The sequence below is a fragment of the Sinocyclocheilus grahami genome, unplaced genomic scaffold, assembly GCF_001515645.1.
Source record: "Sinocyclocheilus grahami isolate Dianchi unplaced genomic scaffold, SAMN03320097.WGS_v1.1 scaffold6.1, whole genome shotgun sequence".
Lineage (NCBI taxonomy): Eukaryota > Metazoa > Chordata > Actinopteri > Cypriniformes > Cyprinidae > Sinocyclocheilus > Sinocyclocheilus grahami.
In genome coordinates, this window is record NW_015505185.1 from 575267 (window position 1) to 598754 (window position 23488).

At 35.9% G+C, this 23488-nt stretch overlaps 1 protein-coding gene across 1 annotated transcript in view; it reads right to left on the minus strand.

Moving 5' to 3' along the window:
* egfem1 (EGF-like and EMI domain containing 1) overlaps positions 1–23488 on the minus strand; it is a 47174-nt gene that overhangs the window by 9335 nt on the left and 14351 nt on the right. Inside the window, exons 6-24 of the mRNA XM_016275741.1 lie at positions 22333–22458; positions 22116–22238; positions 21491–21613; positions 20889–21026; positions 19614–19730; positions 19312–19434; positions 18796–19017; positions 18573–18704; positions 17329–17457; positions 15271–15399; positions 15048–15182; positions 14835–14969; positions 13050–13181; positions 11186–11314; positions 6874–7002; positions 5164–5292; positions 4626–4754; positions 953–1084; positions 193–321 (exon numbers count right to left, since the gene is read on the minus strand). Coding sequence (XP_016131227.1) covers positions 193–321; positions 953–1084; positions 4626–4754; positions 5164–5292; positions 6874–7002; positions 11186–11314; positions 13050–13181; positions 14835–14969; positions 15048–15182; positions 15271–15399; positions 17329–17457; positions 18573–18704; positions 18796–19017; positions 19312–19434; positions 19614–19730; positions 20889–21026; positions 21491–21613; positions 22116–22238; positions 22333–22458 — 2541 coding nt within the window. The remainder of the gene's footprint in view (positions 1–192; positions 322–952; positions 1085–4625; positions 4755–5163; positions 5293–6873; positions 7003–11185; positions 11315–13049; positions 13182–14834; positions 14970–15047; positions 15183–15270; positions 15400–17328; positions 17458–18572; positions 18705–18795; positions 19018–19311; positions 19435–19613; positions 19731–20888; positions 21027–21490; positions 21614–22115; positions 22239–22332; positions 22459–23488) is intronic.

Below are 23488 nucleotides of genomic sequence, written 5' to 3' on the forward strand. Positions count from 1 at the left end.
GCAACAGCAGTCTCAATATGCATTAAAAAAAGGACAAAATACGCTAAGCTACGTTTAACTTGACACTTTCCTATGATGCAGAAAAGCAGAAAGATGATAACCATGGACAAAGATGTCTGTCTGATGCATGTTTACATAGGCCGAAAATTAACATGTCCACACCCGCTCAGGTATTGATTATCAGGATCTTACTGGTGCTGCAGTTGGGTCCCAAGTATCCTGGCTGACAGATGCAAGACCCAGTCCTGAAGTCACATTGGCCTCCATTGGCACATCTACACCTCTTCTTACAGTATGGGCCGTAGGTGCCCTCTCGACATCCTGTGATATATATATATTTTTTTATTTGAGCACATTTATAAAGCAATGCATAAATATATAAATTGTAATCGTATAGAACTACATAACATACAGATACACTACTGTTCAAAATTGTGAAGTCGGTAAAATTTGTAATGTTTTTAAAATACTCTTGGTTCAAAAATACAGTAAAAACAGTAATATTGTGAAATATTATTACAATTTAAATTAGCTGTTTTCTATCTGAATATATTTTAAAATGTAATTTATTCCTGCGATTCAAAGCTGAATTTTGAGCATCATTACTCCAGTCTTCAGAAATCATTCTATGATGATTTTTTTCAGGATTTTTGATGAATAGAATAGAGATTCAAAAGAACAGCATTTATTTGAAAATATACAATTTTAAATTTTAAATGTCTTTAAAAAAATGAATCTTTCTGACCTCAAACTTTTGAATGGTAGTGTGTATGATTATATAACCATTGTCTGTTAGCTCAATTGTAATTGTCTTTTGGTCTGATTGAACAACTATGAAAACAACTTTATTAGGTTGGGTGCATAGTTGTGAATACAACCTAGATATCGATCTGCAGATAGCAATATAAATACCTATATCAGATTGATATCTGCAGAATACTGTATGTCTTACTCAGATGACAGCGGTTGCCATAGTATCCAGGTAGACATGTGCATTTCCCAGTGACGTGGTGACAGTTGTACTGATCTCCAGAACATGTGCACATCTGAGAACAGTTCAGGCCGAACCTGCCCCTAGGACACACTGAGAGAGAGAGAAAACATTAGAAAATGACACAATACATGCAGAGATGACTTTAAAAATGTGTGTGGGTTTTCCATAAAATGTCAAGTTGTCTAGACAAATTCCTGAAAAGACATCAGTCAGGCCTCAGACAGGAAGGAGATACGATATGATATGATATGATATGAAGGGGAGGCTAGACATTTCATTTAACGTCATTCAGACATGCTTACTTTCATACATTTTCACATATGTCTGGAGTGTCTGACAGAAGCCAGGCTGTATGAGTCCATTACATAGCACAAATCCATATCACACACACTGAAACATGATTATATGGAGATGTGATTGTATTCAGGGCTCAACAATAAGGATTTTTGTACCGGCCTAGTTGGATCAGTGGTTATATATGAGGTATGTAAGGGATAATCAATGGCTTGCCGTGCATTAAAGGATTTTAAATGCACGACGTGGAGGCCAAGAACCACCTGATGTGAAGCGTCAATTAAAGCAGCGCATTAATATAGAACGGTGATTAAACTGACTTGGAACTACCTGTGCATTAAATGGTTAAACTTTCAGGCTAGGCTTTTATAGTTATTTATATATTAGTTATTTTATAGTTGTTTTGTAGTTTGACAAGCTTAGTTTTGTATGTGTAAAACAATATTATAATTATTCAAAATTAAAATGATTTTTCACATATAAAATATGCCGTCAAAATATATATTTATCATATTTGCATAATATAATGTGTATATATACACATGCATACAACACTGTAACTTTCAATCTTATCACAAAACAAATACCAAGTTCTGTCATGAAACTCTAGATGTTGCAGGCTGATGGGTCATTAACGCAAACTGATGATATTCACAGTGTTAAACTACTTAGCACAAGCTGATTGCCAATGTGCTTACTGCTTTACATTTAAATGGCTGGTTAGCATTCACAAGAGCATTTCGCAACACGCTTCCTTGGTGGTGGTTGAGGAGAGACCCCCTCATATGATTGTAAAGCGCTTTGGGTGTACAACAATACACAATAAAGCGCTATATAAATGCATCATTCATTCATTCCAGAGTTCCTCTGAAACCCTCCTCCTCCCCAGCTCCACCTGTATAGGTCTGCTACAGGTTATTATATATGCTACTTGTGCAGCAGTATGTAGGCTACTCACAGCACTGTATCACATATATATTAGCAGTAGCAAGTTCCTGTACTTGCTTTGCAGCAGCAGCAGCAATAATCTACAACAACAGCAATAACCAACAGTAGCAGCTATTCTGCAGCGTAGCAGATCTATTCTGCCAAGACCAAATACATTAACATTGTCATATCCATTACCATGCTAAAATCTTCCTAAAGTTGTCATGATAGAAATCTGTAAGTCTCCAAGATATAAAAACACATGTACAACAAATCAACAAACTAGCATGTAGTGAAAAAGCAGTACTAGCCCATCTGGACAAGAGATAGGGCTGTCAACTGGGCTCAGTGGCATCCGTATTGTTGAGGCTAACACAGATCAGTGTATGTTCATGTATAAATGTGTGAGTGTTTGTGTATTCACCCCACCGGCATGTGTAAGAGATAAGTTCAGACTCCAGACTAAAGAGAATAATTAGACTGTTTTCATTAGCCATGTCTACTGCAGTGTGTGTGTGTGTGTGTGTGTGTGTGTGTGTGTTCACGTCTGTTCCAGACTTCTTATCCTTACACAGACAAAAACAAAGCCTGCTGTTTGAGTTGGCCGCTCAGCGCTAACCTTTATCAGATGTCTCACATCCACAGAGAGAGAGAAAGAGAGAGTGAGAAGGGTGGGCGGGTGTTGATAGAGAGTCACGGAGCAAAACCCCAGCGTGTGTAATGTAAAAATTATAGAGAGACACAGGGAGATGTGAATTACAAGCAATAGAAGTGTGCATAGGGCTGTTTGTACATCTTTTTGGGATGATGAATGGAATGAAATGTTGCTGTAAATTAAAAAATTTAATCTTAAATTAAAAACAGATGTTAGTCTTTCTCTGCCTTCGTTTTGATTAAGCTGCTCAGATGAATGTATGTATAAAAGGACAGATGATTGGTTCTTGAGACTCTGACAAAACGGGCAACATTATAGGATTAGGAAAATCACAATTAATGAATTAACAGCGAATACAACATGATTTTTAAACTTATTTTTAGCTCAAAAAGTCACTGCAGTCATCCGAAATGTTGTATATCATACATTTATTAAATAAAGCAGTTTCTTTCTGGTGTTGTTACAGTAATAAGTCCTACTTAAATTGAAAGAAATTTATTTTTAAAAATTATATATAATATATATATATATATATATATAGAGAGAGAGAGAGAGAGAGAGAGAGAGAGAGAGAGAGAGAGAGACACCAAAGACTATAGAAATAGAAAGACGGTTCACTCCTATACTTATGAATGGGAGAAACTGCAACGTGCAATATGGTGGGATACTCCCACCTTTTAATTGAAAGAGCCAATCGTTGATTGGTAAAGTCATTGCATCAGTACAGCAGCCGTTAGAAGCTCCGGTTCCCATAGAAACAGCCGATGCGCAAGCACAGTCAAAAGCACGTTGGAATTACGCATTGATTTGATTACGCACTGATTTTAAATATGTAATTTAATCGCAAGTTCAGTGAGCAGTTTTTGAGATTTCAGGATTCCCCATTCATTTAGATAGGACTTAGTCTTGTTTGAGCTGCCCAGAGGCATTGCAGATATGGCTGCCGAGTGAACGGACTTTCCTTGAAAGGGACTTTGGAGACACTTTAAATATAATGGTTGTAACAACAGTAAAATTAATATATAAGACTAACTTATTAGTATTATTACCTGATTTTATATACGTTTTCAAATAAAAACGGACTATGGCAAAAGGCAGGCAGTGAAACGTTTTTAAAAAGGTTTTTAAAATGGCCATTTATACATAGAGGTTTTTCAGAAAGATTTTTTCATTATTCAGCAAGGATACATTAAATATATCAAAACTGACAGTAAAGACATTTCTTATGTTACAAAAGATTTCTATCTTTTGAACTTTCTATTCATGTATTCTATTTTGAAATTTATTCAACAGTTTCCACAAAAATATGAAGCAGATAGTAATAAAAATCTTTCTAGAGCACCAAATGAGAGTATTAGCAGGATTTCTGAAGGATCATGTAACTGACTGAGTAATGGCTGCAGAAAATTCTGAATAAATTACATTCTAAAATATATTAAAACCGAAATAAATATTTTAAATTGTAATAATATTTCACAGAATTACTGTTTTTACTGTATTTCTGATCAAATAAATGCACCCTTGGTGAGCATAAGAGACTTCTTTCAAAAACATTTTTTTTTACAAATCTTACCGACCCCAAACTTTTGAATGGCAGTGTATAGAAAAATATTTATATTGTATCTGTTTAATATATATTAGTCTATATGAAGTACTGAGTTATGGTCTTACAAGTGGTTTTAGATGTAGTTCTTGCTATTTAAAAAAATAGTCTTAGGATCATCAGTAGGATGAATGAAATGAGAGAGATCTTACTCGTCTCACAGCTGTTCCCAGTGTACCCTGCAGGGCAGCCACATCTGCCCGTCATATGATCACAGGCCACACCCCCTGGACAGATGCATCTTTGCTCACAGTTCCTACCGAACCATCCAGATGCACAGGCTATACACAAACCATACAGACAGTGAGAGAGAAAGCAGATGGATCGCAGAGTGAGTGGCCCACGTTCACCCATGTGAACATTCCAGTGTGTAATGGAGACAGAATACAGTAATTTGTGTGATGACATGTGAATCGCTGCTATCAGTGCTTACAAACTCCTCACTATAAATCACCATAATCACTTACATCTTACTAACTACAGCCAAATAAAGCACTCTGAGTGAGTCTGTGAGAGAAAGACAGATGTGTTTATGAGTATATAGGGTCTTCGGATGGTGATGCACATGTTTGTGTGTGCTTTGTATAAGAGAAAGGCTGTTTATGTATAGATACTCAATATTACATTAAATATGAGTATTTTACATTTGAGTGTGTGTGTGTGTGTGTGTGTGTGTGTGTTTTAGCTCACTCTGTTGGCAGCTGGTTCCTGTCCACCCAGGTGTGCACCTGCACTGGCCACTCACCGGGTCACATGACCCTCCGTTGTGGCAGCCACATGATTGACTGCAGTTGGGACCAAATGTACCTGCTGGACACGCTAGAACACAAACACATATTTGAATCAAACCAAACTTTTAGAAATCTAAATATGTAGCACTTTGTGCAATGCAAAATGATGTGATGTAACAGATGTTCTATTCTAGATGTTCCAAATGCCCATCTTATGTTTAACAGTATATTAGTAAGTTCATAAATATAGTATATAGTTCATAAATAGAAATGTCATGAAACTGTCATTCCTTTATTTTCATTAATTTTTCACATTTCATTGTAAATCAACTACTGATCTGTTATAACACTGTCATTCAAAAGTTTGAGGTTGGTATATTTTATATAGTATATTTTAAAATGTAAGTGATTTCTATGATGCAAAGCTGAATCTTTAGCAGCCATTGCTTCAGTCTTTAGTAACACATGATCCTTCAAAAATCATTATAATATGCTGATTTAGTGGCCAAAAATCTTTTTTATTATCAATGTTGAAAACAGTTGTGCTACTTAATATTTTTCTGGAAACTGTGATACACTGTGATAATTCTTTGATGAATAGAAAGGGGGAAAAAACAGCATTTTAAACAATTGAATGCTTCCTTGCTTCATAAAAGAAAAAAATATTGCTGACTTCAAACTATTGAACAGTAGTGTTCAAAGTGTTACTAAATACAAAAAAATATATAAAGGTCTCCAGGCACCAAAGCTACAGCATGAACAGTGTGGCATAAAATAACCCGGTATATGAGCATTTGAAGAGTAAAAAAAATCTTTATGTGTCCTGATAACACAATATATCTACACCAAATACAAAAATAGTTCTTGAGGCAAAAATGTGTTTTAACACACTTTACGTGATGCCTGCAAGTGATTTGGACTTAGCCTGACTGTATTAGTTTTAGTAGACACACGCTACTGCAAAACTATCAAATAATAAATGAGAAAAAGGAGACGCAAATCAAAATAATGATTTATGATTTGCACTCTTTACAAAAAAAAGAGGGCCACAAAACTAACTAATAACATCACTCGACTCCAGAGAGGTTTCATCACGGTCGAGATTACCCTGCAAAACATGTCATGGGAAAGCCAGACGTAAAAATAAAACTTCTGAGAGAGGGATCTTTAACACAAACCTCACTTCATTAAAAAGAGAGGGAGAGTGAAACAGAAAGAGAGATAAATCTTTATTGGGACCCTGATCTATTAAACTACTGACGGGAGAATGCATGAGAAGACAGATGGTACTAAACCAATGTGCCGCAGAGCTCTCTTTAAAAAGCATCTTAGCCTAATAAAATACTGACAGACGCACAAACAGAACGCTCCTAAAAAGCATCCCTCCACAGTAAACACAAACATACACAGATGAGATATGCCGATTAATGACATGGGTGGATTTAACCTTTCTGCAGCCCACCGGGGGGCTTTTCCCCCTCTTTATACACACAAACACATGCTTTAAGAAATGCATCGGCCATGTCTGTGAGGTGATAAACTGTCTAGGAGGCCTGTGTTTGGGTGAGCTGGTTTGAGAGATCGTTGGGTTATTTCTGTGTGAGGATGCGGCATTCAGCCGGAGATGAGCCTCCAATCACACCCCGTTTTAATGATGTGGGTGGCTTACCCAGAATGCATTGCGGCGGTGCCCAGACAGGGGTGCAGCGGCAGGCGCCTGTGATGTGGTGACACTGGGCCTCGTTCCCGCACTGGCACATCTGCACACAGTCCTGCCCGTAAAACCCAACAGGACATCCTATGGAGGAGAGGAGTTTTGAGTCAGCAGCATCTGCGTGTGCATTATAATGAGCAGTGCATCACTGGAAAGTCACACTCACAAGAGCCAACAGAATATCAGCATTCTGATTTGAATATAATTATGTTAGTGTTTTACTAGTATCCATGTGGATGTATCCATCTTTCATCCCTTCGTCCTGCTCATCTTTCTTTTTCATGTCTCATTACCTACCGAATGCTCAGTGTGTGAATTGCTCTCATCAGCATTAATTGCGTGATCTCATTCGCCACATGTGCGGCACATCCTCACCACAACAAAGTCAACGTGTGTGTGAGGAAGACAGACAGACAGACATTTCTAGGAAACTAGAACACCTGCTGAGTCCACAGGTTCACTGTCTGGATACAGAAACATGCCTCCTGTGCAAATATTCCCTGAACTCACATTTTTCCACTTAAATCCCTGGGCTTTCAACTCATTTATGTAAAACTCACATAAAAATGTAGTTCACCTGGCCAAAATGGTGTTTTCTTATTGCTTAGACAAATAAAATAACAAAATAAAAATGACAAAAAAATAAAAAATATTAAAATAAAATAAAAAAATGCTCATTTAGATAACATCAAATGTTTGGTTTATAAATATCAGATATTTCTGATATTCATAAATAGCCCTGCTTTTCAAATCACACTTCATGCACAAAATCTAGAGGCTAAAATGAATTCTACTTGCTGTAAATGTTTGCTTATTAAAATTAAATTAAATACAATTACAAAAAATAACAAAAATAAAAAATATTAAAATAAAATAAATATGCTCATTTAGATAACATAAAATGTTTGCTTTATTAATATCAGATATTTTTTCATCTAAACCCTGCTTTTCAAATCACACAAATCACAATGAATTCTACTTGCTTTAAATGTTTTCTTATTAAAATAAAATAAAATATTAAGGCAACTAGAACACAATACCCACAGGTTCATTGTCTAGGTAGAGAAATATACCTAAAATAAATGTTTTCAACAAAAATAAATTAAATTGACAAAATTGTGAAAAGTGAGCGTTGCACACCATAATAAAGCCAGATGGACAAAGACAAAGCAAGCTATTATACCTAACTATTATTTTCTCTGGAAAGCATGCATGATAATCCATGCACAATAGGACCAGAAAACATTCATTAACATTAATTTCTTATTGATGTTCAGTTTTTCAAAACTTAAAATATAATGAATATATTTTAATATGTAATAGCAATATTTTTAAGAAGATTCATAAGATTTTACGAAAAGTTTGAACACTTTCTAGTCTTCTAGTCTGGTTGTTTGACAATGATCAGATCATCCAAATCCAAACTTTTGCTTTGTTTGCAAAGTTTGCTTCTTTGAAACACATACGTGATTTTGTTTGCTTTTGTTTAGAAACATTGCCTTTGTTAGCATAGCGTATCCAACATGAAACTACAGTACACTTTGTACAAACTCCACTTACACGGCTACTGCCTTTCATTCACACACACACACACACACACACACACACACACACACACACACACACACACGCAAATGAAATCGGAGTCTCTCTGTATGAGCTCAAGTGTAGACAGACATCCATACAATCCCGCATATGGAACGCAGATGCACGCGATCACAGGAGATCGGTCTTGTATTCCATCAGCCTGATAAGATCTTGTAAAGCACGTGTGCGTGAGCGTGTAACGGCAGCGGATGGTTGTGATCGGCTGCAGCCGGTAAAATGTGTTTCACGGCTGAGGCCTTCAGAGATGGAGACCGATGATAGCACTCAAGAGCTCGCTAAAGACCCGCCACATGTGTGTGTGTGCTGTTATTCAGTCGGTTTGTATGATCAAGAAGCATGGAAGACATCTGAGCCTATGGAACATGAGTGGAACTGCTGGCTACATCCAGATGAACTACCGAGTTGAAAATGTCCCAAAACGGACAGGGTGGAATAGTGGGCCTGCGGAGACCTGATCTCTGTAGTCACAGACTGATTTATTAAAGATGAAATCTGTGAATGTAAAAGTCCACTATAAACCAAAACAATCTGCTTTTATGCGTCTAAATCTATGGCAGTGGAGTTGATACAGATGGAGACGGAACGCTAATGGTCCCCTAAGACCTGATTTTGCCCCGTCCAAATTCTCATGGTAGGATTTCAGTTGATTTTGGACAGTTCTACTACTCTTTTCCCCTGCTGTGCAAAATCTAGATCCATTCTGTCGGCCCTGGTTATCGTATGAATGATAGTTCACTACTCCCTCAACCACATCACATGGGTACAGGAAGTTATTTTGGCTTACTTCCTTTCTCTGCAGAAAGATACTTTTTCTGCAAGATTTGTCGTGATTGGGACTATACTTGGTATGCTGTATGTTTCTGATTCACTAAAAAGGATCAGCTCAGGAGGGTCATTATTTTTTCATGCTATATATTTCTGATTTACTAAAAAGAACTCAGTTAAAAGGGTCATTTTGTTCATGAATTGGACTACACTGATCATGCTGTATGTTTTCGTTTCACTATAAAAGAACTGGTTACTAAAAGAATCATTTGTTCATGAATCGGACTACACTGATCACGCTGTATGTTTTTGATTCACTACAAAAGAACTGGTTTAAAAAAGATCATCTCATAATTTGTTTGTGAATCAGAACACAGACTCTATGTTTTTAATTCTCTAATTTAGGATCAGTTCAAAAGAGTCACTCATTCATGAAACTACACTGGTTTCGGCTTGTATGTTTGGAAAAAATTTATGTTTTTGATTCCTGTTCACCCATTGAAACACTCACTCATCACACACAGTTGAGCAACACAAAAACACAAAAAAAAATTTTAATGTGTCGTAATGACATCAATGCAGGAAACTTAAATTATATGTTTAAAAACATCTAGAAATTAGGTAAAACGGTTTAAGGGTCAGTCTGTGAATCAGACTACACTGGTTGTGCTGTATGTTTTTGACTAGTAAAAAAGGATCAGTTCATAGGAGTCATTTGTTTGTGAATCAAACTACACTGGTTCAGCTGTATATTTCTAAATCACTACAAAAGGATCAGCTCTTAAGAATCACTTGTTTGTGAATTAGACAACACTGCATGTGCAGTATGTTTTTGATTCACTAAAAAGGATTTATTAGTTCAAAAGATTTATTTGTTCATGAATCAAATAACACTGGTTTCACTGTATGTTTGTGATTTTCTAAGAGGAATTGGTTTAAAGAGCCATTTGTTTGTAAAATAGGCTACACTGGTTGCACTGTAAGTGTGTTATTTCTTTCAGCCCTTGAGGACAACTCAATAGTTGCTATTATTTTGTGGTCAGCTAATAATCGGTTATCTAATCATATTAGATTCAGACTGCAAACTGGTAAAATGTGGCTGTAGATTGAGTATTAGTGTGTGTGGTGCTAAAAACAGTGCAAAAAACACATGCATGGAATCCGTTAAGGTATGAGCCAGTTTGCCTGTCCTTGCATCTTGTATGTGTGTGTGTGTGTGTTTATATGTGGTGGGTTTTTTTCTAGCTAAGATAGGACTCGGCTTCTATGTTTGGCACTGTGTGTATGTCTGTGCATTGTGGTTTTCCAATAAAGTGCAGCAGCTGGATGTGGCTGTCTCATTAAGCAGAGGATGCTGTCATGGATCCAGCAGGGTGTGTCTGTGTATGTATGTTTGTGAGATGTTTAGTCAGTGGCTCAGATTAACCACTAGAAGGCAGATATGACTCTGTACCTTCAGGTCATTGAGGGCGAAACCTTCATACCTGCTTCTAGTTCTTATTAACTTCATGTTTTTTAAACATATGATCTTAGTTTCCTGCGCTGCTGTCATTATGACACACTAAACAAACATTTTTTGTGTGTTTTCAAGTTGCTTGACTATGTGTGATGAGTGAGTGTTTCAATGCGCAAATGGGAATCAAAAACATTCCATTTTAAACACAGACACCCACTCAGATTGCATGATGGGTGGGTTGCCCTCTCAGACTGATTGAGACTTCCTGTTTCCCTAGTGAAGAAGAGGCCCCAGTGCATTAGAGGTATGAAAACAGTACTAATGAGGAAAAAGAGAGATGTTCAGGAAAATAAGATATAATATGCATTTAAATAAATGTTTTTCTTCACAGATATCACTGACCATTTTTGAATTTGGATGTATTTGTTTGTAACTTACTCTTTTCACAGTGTGATCCTACCCAGCCGGCGGTACAGGTACAAGCTCCGCTGACGTGGTCACATTCGGCTCCGTTCTCACACTCACACGCTAGTTTACACTCTGCTCCATAATGGCCCTCATGACACTCTGACACAAAAGCATCAGATTTAGATATTTAGATTTAGTAAGCATGTATAGAAATGATTGGAAATGAAGTATGCACGATTGCTGTGATTTCAGAATAACATATTAGCTCAATACTTCAGTCTTGTTATTGTTAGCTAAAACTAAAAACATCAAAACTTGATTTTGGCAATTGAAATAAGGTTGAAATAATAATAATATGAAAACCTTTAAAAAAAATTAAAAACATACAAATTAGAAATAAGTTTCAAGTTTAAGTACTAAAATTAAATCTCAAATAAAAATGAATCAAAATTAAATAGAAATATAAAAAACTAATAAAAATTGACAAAAGCACATATTAACATGACTACAACAAACTGAAACTAAAATTAAAATTCTGAATATAAAAATTAGTGCTGTCAAACGATTAATCGCATCCCCCAAAAAAGTTTTCCTTTACATAATATATGAGTGTGTACTGTGTATATTTATTATGTATATTTAATACAAACACATGCATGTATATATTTAAAAAAAATATGCTGTTTATATATAAAATATATTTATATATATAATATAAAATATAATAATATAAATGTTTATACATGTAAATATTTTCAAAATATATACTGTATGTATGTATACTTATATATACATAATAAATAAACAAAGTACAGATACTAAATGTTACCACATTTTAAAATAATTCGTTTTTGTTCAAACATGATGCTCTTTTCAAATTCATTCATTTCTGTCTTCAGCGAATAGAAGGAAAACCCATTTATAAACACACTCACACATAGTGTGTGATACTATATCATTTTCATAACATAACAGAGAAGGCCAGCATAAATCTAACTACATAAAACATTTATTCCGTGACTCTCTTTCTCTTTAACACAAATACTTATATATACATAATAAATAAACAAAGTACAGATACTAAAAATTGTTATTTTGGATGCGATTAATCGTGATTAATCATTTGACAGCACTGACAAAAATAAAAGCTAATTAAAATATTAATAAATATTAAAATAGCAATATAAATAATACTTAAATGACACTGAATATATTTAATACTGCACTGCACACGTTTAGTTTTTTTTAAATATGCATTTTGATAAAAATTTCAGATAGTACTTTTCTACACTGCGGTCACACGACCTCATTATGTTGAATCTGGGTGGTCCAGTCATCAATTTGGTAATAACAATCCGTTTCAAATATTCAAATTTATATTCAAATATTCAAACTGAAAATATTTTCTAATTTTGAGTAGAAATCTCAACGTCAGATCAAATGTGTAAAAAACAAAACATATTAAAAAATGTTGAAAATTATATCTGTAATTACTTTCACAGTGAAAGTGGTCAAAGGTCAAATAAACTGCACTGCATTGTGGGATACAGTATCTCACACATTGCACTCTCTTGTTTACTTTGGTCTAATATTGTAGGTATGTATGTAATATGTATTTTGTCCTAATTTAGCATACCGTCCACATTATGCATACTATATACTTAAGAACTAGTAAGAGTAGTATATTAGCATGGCATTAGTATAATGCTCAGTTACTTCAGCCTGTAGTTGTATTATGTTGACACAAGGGGGCAGCATTTGCATCTTAATTAGCATCAGATTTAACTTTTGAACTTGAACTTTTACATGTTGTACCAATTAAATAGTGCATAACTGAAAAGAATAAAACATTTAAACAAGAAGAATGAATTAGAAAGAAACAGAACAGACTCACTCTTGTCACATTGTTCTCCAGTGTATCCAGTCTCACACACACAGCGCCCACTGCTGGCCTGACAGGTTACTGCATTACTGCCACACCGGCACACACTGGCACAGCCTACGCCCCAAAAACCTGCCTCACACACTACACAGAGGATGTTTATTATTCATTTGAATTCATATAACGAATTAAATCATACAGATTTAAGATTTGAGAATGCAAACACACTTTGTGTGTTGTAAACATTTGTATGTTTATTAATGTCCTGCTGGATGTCTATTTTTATTGTATTTGTTTTGATTATTTTTTGTTATTTTTGTTACCACATTTTAAAATAATTCGTTTTTGTTAAAACATGATGCTCTTTTCAAATTCATTCATTTCTGTCTTCAGCGAATAGAAGGAAACCCCATTTATAAACACACTCACACATAGTGTGTGATACTATATCATTTTCATAACATAACAGAGAAGGCCAGCATAAATCTAACTACATAAAACATTTATTCCGTGACTCTCTTTCTCTTTAACACAAAGCTACTGAGCTCAACTGATTGACACTATGAAATGACTGCAACTTCCATCTGTCAGTGAATGTTTAGTGCATCTGCTCCTTTGAATTTTAAAAAGGACATATTTCTGATGATTGACAGGTCACAGTTGATTTCTGATGCAGATATTATTGTGCTATTAAAATAACTGAGCCATGAAAGCAGTTATATGTACTGACATCTGACAATCACTAGAGGGCGGTGCAAAGCCATTATTGGCCCATTTGAAAAGTGAGCAGCCCTTGAAAGCTTTACCAAATACTGCACAGTACACACTGCATATTGCCTACTATTTTCTAAAATATAGTATTTGAAATATAAATCCATTGTAACATAAATGTCTTTACTGTCACTTTTAATCAATTTTTTAAAAATTATTTAAAATCTTACTGACCACCAGTATTGGAGAGTTAACTAGTTACATGTAACAGAATTACATAATTTAATTACAAAATAAATCTAACTGTAATCTGTTACAGTTAGAGAGAAAAAATGTGTAACTAAATTACAGTTAATTATGAAAATGCTAATGATTACAAAGGGGGTTACATCTGAATATTTTCACAAACATACAGATTTGATTGATGTCTTTCCCAAATTGCATTGACTTCTCTAAAATACGAGATACTAATGTTTCAGGAGTTTTTTAGGACAAAGAATAGGACACATGCTTATTTAATAATTGTTTTATTTCCTATTTGGCTTTATGTATATGCTTTATCCAAGGCATTGTTAGATGCCAGTGTTTCCTATCATAGCTATGCAAAGATTTAATTTCGAAAACAGTATCATAGCTATTAACATATGTGTTGTTATGACTTTAAATCTGTATTTAACCTCAGAACGATCTCAAATTAAAAAGAGGTGCTAAAGTCTGATTTTGTGGTGGTTGCACTTTAAAATTAAATTATTATCATCTTAATTCAAGTGATGAAGGATTTGGACAAATCTGACAGTAATCAGTGTTGAGTAACATTGTAAGGTTAACCCAACCTGCTTTAAATGTTTCAAAATGATTAACAATTAAAAATGTTCATTAGAAATTTAGAAAAGTAATCAAAAAGTAATAATAAATAAATTAGCTGAAATAGTTACACTACTTGTTACATTTTAAATAGGGTAAATTGTCATCTGTAACTTACACTTCCAAAGCAACCTTCCCAACACTGCTGACCACAAACTATACTACAATAAGTAGTAGAGTAGTATTCCCTTCTCAGACTTTGTGTATGATTGTGAGTCTTACCCAGCTGGCATTTCTCTCCATGGTATCCGGCTGGGCACGTCTTCTGGCACTCTCCAGTTTTAGGGTTGCACGGCTCACCATCAGAGCAGTTACATCGCTCGTGGCAACCAAGGCCGTAGTATCCATCATCACATTCTACACAGGAACACAACATATATCTCCATGTACCTGTCAGAAACGACCGTTTCAAATGGCTGTAGAAACATCACCTACCTTCCTGACAGCGGTCACCATTGTAACCAGGTTTACAAATGCAGGTGCCTTTTTGTGGATCACAAGAAAGTGAGTTTTCCTGCACACACTGGCATTCCTCCGAGCAACCCGCACCATGGCTCCATTTGGGACATGCTGATGTGGAGAAACACTATTTTACTATACCTCAAATTAATTAAAGTAACCATTTTGACTCTAACGCGTCAAATCTTAGCGTACTTACGCAGGTGGCAGAATTTGCCGTAGAGGCCAGGTGTGCAAAGACACCCTCCATACAGACGATGGCAGCGTCCATTATTGGGGCAGTAACACCTCCTCCGACAGAACCTCCCATAGAAACCCTGCGGACAACCTGATGACATCACAGGGAATATCAGTGAAATTCCACAATGTTCATCTGGAATTCTATAAGGTACATAAAGCCTGGCTCACACTACAGGATTTTTAGCCCGATTTAGCCCCGATTTCCCCCTCCCGAGAATCGGAGTAAAAAACTTGTCGAGCCCCTCGATCGGTCCCGATGTTCGGCGCGGATTATCTGGTAATGTGAGGCGTTCACCGATCGAATCTTGCACCTCCCGATCTGCTCGCACACAAATCGGGGCCACCCCGATCATATCAAACATGTTTGATATTAAGGATTTAAATCGGGATGATGACGGCTATATGATTACGTCAGTACTTTCACAATAGCCAATGCGCGACCGCAAAACAGCTGCTGTACGGCCCCATTGGATAGTGGAGATGGAGGAAACTGCTTCTTGGCGTTTTATAGTAACACGACTGTCTGTATAATGTGTCGAAAACGTATCACAGCCGTAAGGAGAAAGAGAAGCGCTGGAGTGAAACCGCCTCAGTTTTGAATGTACCCGGTGAGTGTAGAAAGCAGCTAGCATGCTAGCTAACATATGTAAACATCCCTGAAATATCAATCAAATATCAGAGGCGCTCCCTCTGGCATGATAATCTTAATAATATTTAGTATTGTGTGATGCGCCACGATGTTAAAATCTTGTAGTGTGTGCATGTTTAAGATTTGAGGGAAGATAATCTGCAAAGATTCTCCTTATGTGTGTGCTGCAACCAGATTTCATAATCGGTTAGGATTTTAAAACTCCTGTAGTGTCAGCCCGGCTTTACATCACATGCTCTTGTCAAGAATTATCAGGTCTAATCTGAGAGGAATTTCAGAGACGGGGCAACGAATGACAGCTGGGAGAGATGAGGTTGATGGATGATGTGATGAAGACAAGGAAAAGCCAAGGGCAGACAGAGAGGAAGTGGACAGGAAGGAGAAACTTTAGCCCAAGAGCTCAAGTTAGTCTACTGATGGATGCTTTGCATCTATTTTTACATTGAATCATTTAGCAGACTCTTTTGTGAGTTTTTTTGATCATACACAACAAACATTTAAAAGTACATAAAAATTCTAAAGTTTGGGGGTTTTAAATGTTTAAAAAAACCTACAGAATAAAAATCAGAAAAAACACCAATATCGCAAAATATTATTACAATATATAAAATGATTTTAAAATAATATATTTTAGGTAATTTAATGTAATTTATTCCTCTGGTGTCAAAGCTGAATTTTCAGCAGCCATTACTCCAGTCTTCAGTGTCACATGATCCTTCAGAAATCATTCTAATATGATGATTTGGTGCTCAAAAAACATCACTTATTATTATAAGTGTTGACAACAGTTGTGTTGCTTAATATTTTTGTGGAAACTGATTCTTTGTTGAATAGAAGGTTCAAAAGAACAGCATTTATTGGAATGCCTTTACTGGCACGCTTGATCAATTTAATGTATCCTTGCTGAATAAAAGTATAAGCTTATTTTCTTTCTTAAAATAAAAACGTACTGGCCCCACACTTTTGAACGGTAGTGCATTTTTATTCACACCACAGGAAACAGTCCTCAATGAACTGGAATCAAAGTAAAATTATAGAAATGATCAACAGTTACAGACCTAAAAATACAAAAAGTTTATTTACTTCTAAAACTTAAATATATTGTGTTGTAATGGGAATGAGACCCTTATAGAGTAGCAAACAAGCATAGAAATACTAGAAGTGGGGAAAGTGGCTTCTTCTCATATTCCTTTCTTATTTCCTCATGAGACAACATGAAAAGACGGAAAAGTGGAACATTACAAAAGTTAAAATATGAATATTGAAATATGACATACATCAAGTAGAGAGGAAAGAGGAAATGTCACAAGCCATGAAAAATGGAAGAAGTTAAAAAAGAAGAGGATACATAATGCATGTGTGCTGTACCGTTTTCACAGTGCAGACCGTGGACCCCTGGAGGACACAAGCACTTCCCCGCCACTGGGTCACAGCGGCCCCCGTTCTTACAAACACACAGACTGCTACACTGAATGCCATATGTGCCCTCAGCACAAGCTAAAGGAGAAAGAGAATGCAAAAGTAAATACATGTTTAGGGTTCTCCGAGGAACAAGGGAGAAAGAGAAATACAGCAGCCACTGTACTTTCTGTTGATTTTAGGGTGCATTAAAAATGAGACGGTATGGAAAACTGCGCTCATGTGAATTCACAATGATGGGTGTGGAGGTGCTCTTAGGGCTGCAGCTCTCCAATATGCTGTCAATTTATGTTATAAACTACCCAAGTTAGTGCCTCTACAGGAAGTACTTTGCTTAGAGTCATGGAACTGCTCCACTTAAGGGCTTGAAGGGATTTCTGTATAAGTAAAGGTTATTAGAGGAAATCTACAGCTAGAGCTAGATGAGGAGAAAAAGAAAAACAGGAAAAATGGAACACGCATTCCATGATATCCTGAATTTAGGTTTTATATTGACTCCAATATTCAGTCATCAAAATGTGCTTTTTCTGGAAACATCTAAATTAACTTTTTCTTTTTATTCAGTGTATGTATATATGTATAAATGTGTTTTCTTGATGCTGATTTTTCTCTGAAGCAGTGTTATTTAAGTATCCTTGAGATAGCTTTTATTAATATTTTTGATTAGTTTTTACATTTATTTTTTCATGTTTCCTTTTAATTTCACTTAAAAATTTTCGTATTTTTGTTTTTATTTTTAGTAGATTTTTTTTCAAACATGTCTATATGATTTTTATTCATTTTTATTTCTGTTTTAGTTTTAGTTATTTTAGTCCATCAAGTTAAACTAAATTAAAATGAAAAAAGTTGCCTTGGCAACTACCTGAAATAAGTTTTTATTTTATATATTGAATGTTTATTTTAAGTAATGAAAATATTTTTATGGTTTTAGTTTTAGTTAACTATAATAAACCTGCTCTGAATAATTTTGTTGTTTGTCATCTAAAAAAATATAATAAGAAATAAGTTAACTTAACCTCTAATAAATAATCTTTTGCATTATGATATCTCAGAGTCTGTGGGAGTTCAAAAGAAGCAAGAATTTAAATTTGTACTTGGCATGTTTTGTGTAAAAATGTCTAGCTTTGTGTAAATAAACCATAACAATGTAGCTGTGTTTCCTCAAGGCTTCTGTTCAGAATAAAGACACTCACTGTCATTACAGGTGACCCCTGTCCAGCCAGGTCCACATACACAGCGATCCCTCTCTGACGCACACACTCCTCCATTAGCACAGTCCTCACAGCTCACACCGCAGTCGTCACCGAATGAACCCTCCTCACACACTGATACAGAGAGATTAACATATTCATATGTCCTTATCTCTGTATGTTTTTGTCACAGACAGTTTACGTTAACATTCTGGGTTTCTCTTACGAATCTTGCTGATGATGGTCAGCTCCTCTCTCTGTTCAAGGTTTTGTGGGTGTTCTGGGTCATAGGTGTATGTGTCGTCATCATACGGTCTACTTAAAGCAGCGGTGTAATGCAGCAGTTGAGGGGGGCGACGGAACAGCAAGTCCGGCAAACGTAGAACCTCCGCCTCATCTTCACTGTCGACAACCTCTTCCTCCTCCTCCAATTCCCTCTCATAGAGAGCTAAACACACACAATGGGAAAGAACAAAAGAGACAGGCAAATAGAGACATACAGAGATAAATAGTTGAAATCAAATAAAAATTGTATTTTATAATGAAAACAGGAAATATGAAATATATAACATTTTACATATAACAAAACAAACTAATATATATAACAATAACATTTTGCCAACTTAAAGCATGTCTCCTGGGTGTTAATAATACTCTGGTTTATAACTTTATTATGAAGTCTGTGCATCACTTCCTGACTATGAAGTCAACGCTACATAAAGCCAATTAAACTTGTACTCACGTAAGCATGATTTCTGGTCGTGGTCCAGTCTGAAGCCCACCTGACAGAAACACTCATAGGAGCCCAGCGTGTTCACACAGTACTGAGAACATCCTGACGTCTCGGATACACACTCGTCAATGTCTGAAGAAAAAGAGAGTCATATTAAAACAGCTTTCGTGTTACACTAAATGTGCTTAAGTAAACTTTAAACAGTCAATTTATGAGGAAAGCTAGGAAAAATATCTTAACTTGCAAGTATGTTAAAAAAGGGTTTGGTTAAGAGAGGATGAAACAAGGAAGACATGAAACTAAACACACACCATCACATGTGCAGCCGTTGGGTGTGTATCCAGGTCTACAGCCGCACTCATAGCCTCCTGGGTAATTCTTACAGTAGTGACTACAGCACGCCTCCCCGTTTTCACACTCATCAGTGTCTGTGGACGACACACACAAATACAGAAGCATTTTCTCATAAGAAAACAATACTGTGACATTAACACTAAAAAGCAGGTAAATATTTACAGTGTTTAGACAACACAAACCAATAAGTATGTTTAATCTAAAGATAGAAAGAACTGACTTGAAACCATTTTTTGTTGGTGAAATTACTAGTGGCCCAAGACTTTTGCACAGGAATGTACATTTAAAAAAATATTAAAATAGAAAAGTTATTATATACTGTAATAATATTACACATTATTATTATTTTTTTTATTAAATAAATGCAGCCTTAGTGAGTATAAGTGACTTCCTTCAAAAGCATTAAAGGGTTAGTTCACCCAAAAATGAAAATTAGTCCATGATTTACTCACCCTCAAGGCATCCTAGGTATATATTACTTCCTTTTTTCAGACGAATCCAATCGGAGTTATATGAAAAATTATCCTTGCTCTTCCAAGCTTTAGAATGGGAGCAGGCAGGTGTTTTTGTTCAACAGTCCAAAAGCCGTCAAATAAAGCGCGTGCATCCATAATAAAACGTGCCTCAAACGGTTCGATATAAGCCAAAAGGGGACTGGTTTTCCTTTGCTAAATTAAGGAAACTTTGCTCCCTATGCTCCTGTAAACAAACTTGCGAGAGTAGCATATCTCACCGGCGCGTGCGCGACGCATACGTCCTATGTCATCCGCCGGAATGGCTTGCACGTATGACAGTCAGCAGAAGAGAAAAAAGTATTTATAACATTTTAAATATGGATATTTTTTTTATAAAATTGCATTGATTCGCTACAGGAGGCCTTTATTCACCCCCACCCCCGGAGCCGTTTGAGGCACGTTTTATTATGGATGCACACACTTTATTTGACGTCTATTGGACTGTTGAAAAAACCCCACCTACTCCCATTCTAAAGCTTGGAAGAGCAAGGATAATTTTTAATATAACTAAAAAGAAGAAAGTCATATACACCTAGGATGCCTTGAGGGTGAGTAAAACATGGGCTAATTTTCATTTTTGAGTGAACTAACCCTTTAAACTCTCACCAACCCCAAACTTTATAATTGTAGCAAATATACATATAATTCATAATCTAAAAATGACTACATTTTACATAGTGAAGAATTTCTTAGACAACCATCAAGTGGGGCCCATACCTATACACGTCTTGAGGTCATCAGCGAGATGGTAACCTTGGTTACAGGAGCACAGGGGCCCACTGGTGGTGTGCTCACAGTGATGGGAGCAGCCCCCATTGTTTTTCTCACAGCCATTCACGATCTCCATCTCTATACCTAAAGGATACATCACTCCACATTACTAACATTTACATTTATTCATTTAGCAGAAGCTTTTATCCAAAGTGACTTACAATTGGGGAATACATCAAATGATTCATCTTAAAGAGGCAAAGAGACACAGAAAGTCATAATACCAAGTTTCAAGCATTGTTCAAATAAGTACAAGCTAGCCAGGGAAAGATTAAAGAAAAGAGAAAGTTTTTTTTTTAGGTTGAAGTCAAATAGTGACAAAAGAGATGAGTTTTCAGCTGTCGCTTGAAGGATTAAGACTTCACTGATTGGTGCATGTCAAAAACACTGACCAATCACAGACTGTTTGGCTCCAGTAAACCAAATCCACATGTCAGTGAACTACTGAGATAATCTAATAACTGTTTTCTAAAGTGTTTTAAGTTTTCCACCTCATATTACACTAAAAGAATCACAGAGCACATGTTAGTGTGTGTATTTGTACTCACGGTAGCACTGTTTCCCATCAGCACCCAGCTCGAATCCTGGGTTACACACACAACGGAATGATCCTGGCACGTTAACACAGCCGTGAGCACATTTAGTCTGACCAGACACACATTCATCTATGTCTGGGAGAGGAAATGTTTGGATAGTTAGAAGATATGTCAGTGTAAAACTCACCACTAGTTTGTATTTTAAAATTAATAAATAAACACAATGTATTCAGTTAGGATACCAGCAATATGAGTGTGTGTATGTGTGTGTCTGTGCGTAAGCGTGGCAATGCATGTGTGTGCACAGCAGGAATCAGAGTCTCTTCATGGGGTCAGCTAAGGTAGTCTCATAAAGTCTTCAAGACTTTGTAAACTCTTTTTAAAGATTTGCTGTGACCAATGGAATTGCACTGACAGGTAAAATAAAATAAAATTAAATTAAATAAATTTAGTAACAGAAAATGTGACAAAACTACACAATATTATTGGCTATTGACTATTCTATTGGTACTTTTTGAAACGGACATAAAACAGATAACAGTTGTTAATGTCTAAGCTGGTGAAAGATAAAAAGTAAAATAAATATTTATCTGTAAAGAAATCTACATATACATGGGTACATGTCATGCACTCGAACCTTCACATCTCTTGAAGTCAGCTCCCATTTTGAATCCTGATCTGCAGCTGCACTGCGCCTGTCCATTCACATTACTGCAGATATGAGCACATCCGCCGTTATGTTCCTTACAGGGGTTCTTCACTGAGAGAATAACACAGCACACACACACAATAATCATCACAATATTACTACAGTAAAACGGTAAGTCAAAGACAACGTATGTATGTGAACTCACATTCACAGTGTTTGCCGTCTCTTTTGAGCTGGTAGTTGCTGCGACATTCACACTTGTACTGCTCGTTCCCCAAATCCACACACCTGTGCTCACAGCCGCCATTCTTCACAGAGCAAGAGTTCACCGCTGGAAAAATGTCACGTACACACACACACACACACACACACACACACAATGCATGTAATGATCAAAAATAAGTATCTACACACATATACTACAAGGACAATCCCTCTGTAATAACCGTAGCTTTGCTAATGCTCCAACAACCAGCCAGTGCTGTTTTAGTATCATTGATATTCTATTATAGTTTTGGTTCATATTTTGAATTTGACTTTATATTTATGTTTTCTATTTTCACTTTACTTTTAGTTAAAGTTTTAGTATTTTAGTTGTGTTTTTGTCATTTGTATTCGTTTTTTAATATGTCTATATAGTATTTATTAATTTTATTAATTATTTTTAATTTATGTTAGTACTGCAACCTCAATTTTAGTACTGCAACTTATATATATAAATATTGCCTTGACAACAAGCTGAAATAAAATAAAGTTTTTTTATTTTAAAGTTTGGTATTTTATTTTATTATTTTATTACAGTTAATATTGATTTTATTTTAAGTAACATGCAAGTTTTTTATGCTTTTATTTTTAGCTAACCATAATAATCCCAGTTAGAGCACATAAAAATCAGAAATCTTGTAATGACAAACTCAGATTTTCTGTTTGGACAGGAAAAACTTTTATTATAAAGGGAAAACATCTCTGAATCAAATCCAGTTTGGAGTTTGTATATATATTGAGAGTTTTGAAAGGTTCTCATTCCTTCTCTCCGGCTCTCTGGCTGATGATGTTTCCATGTCGTGTCTGAGTTGGCAGATTTACGGAGTCTTAGGGGACAGGTCAGAGCTGTTGTCTCACTGTTTTGACATCGCCAGGCCTGTCACAGAGTGATGACACATCCAGACTCCAGTAAAACAGGATAAAGGCTGTTTTAGGGTGATGAGATCGGCAGAACCAGAGCTCTCTTGCTGTGTTAACACTGTTTGTTGAGTTTTAGGCAGCCTGCTGTTGAATGCATCACTACAGGTGATAAACAGATGCCACTCAAGACTGAGAGAGATTCTCCATCATGTATGTGTGTTTGTGAGCATGTATGC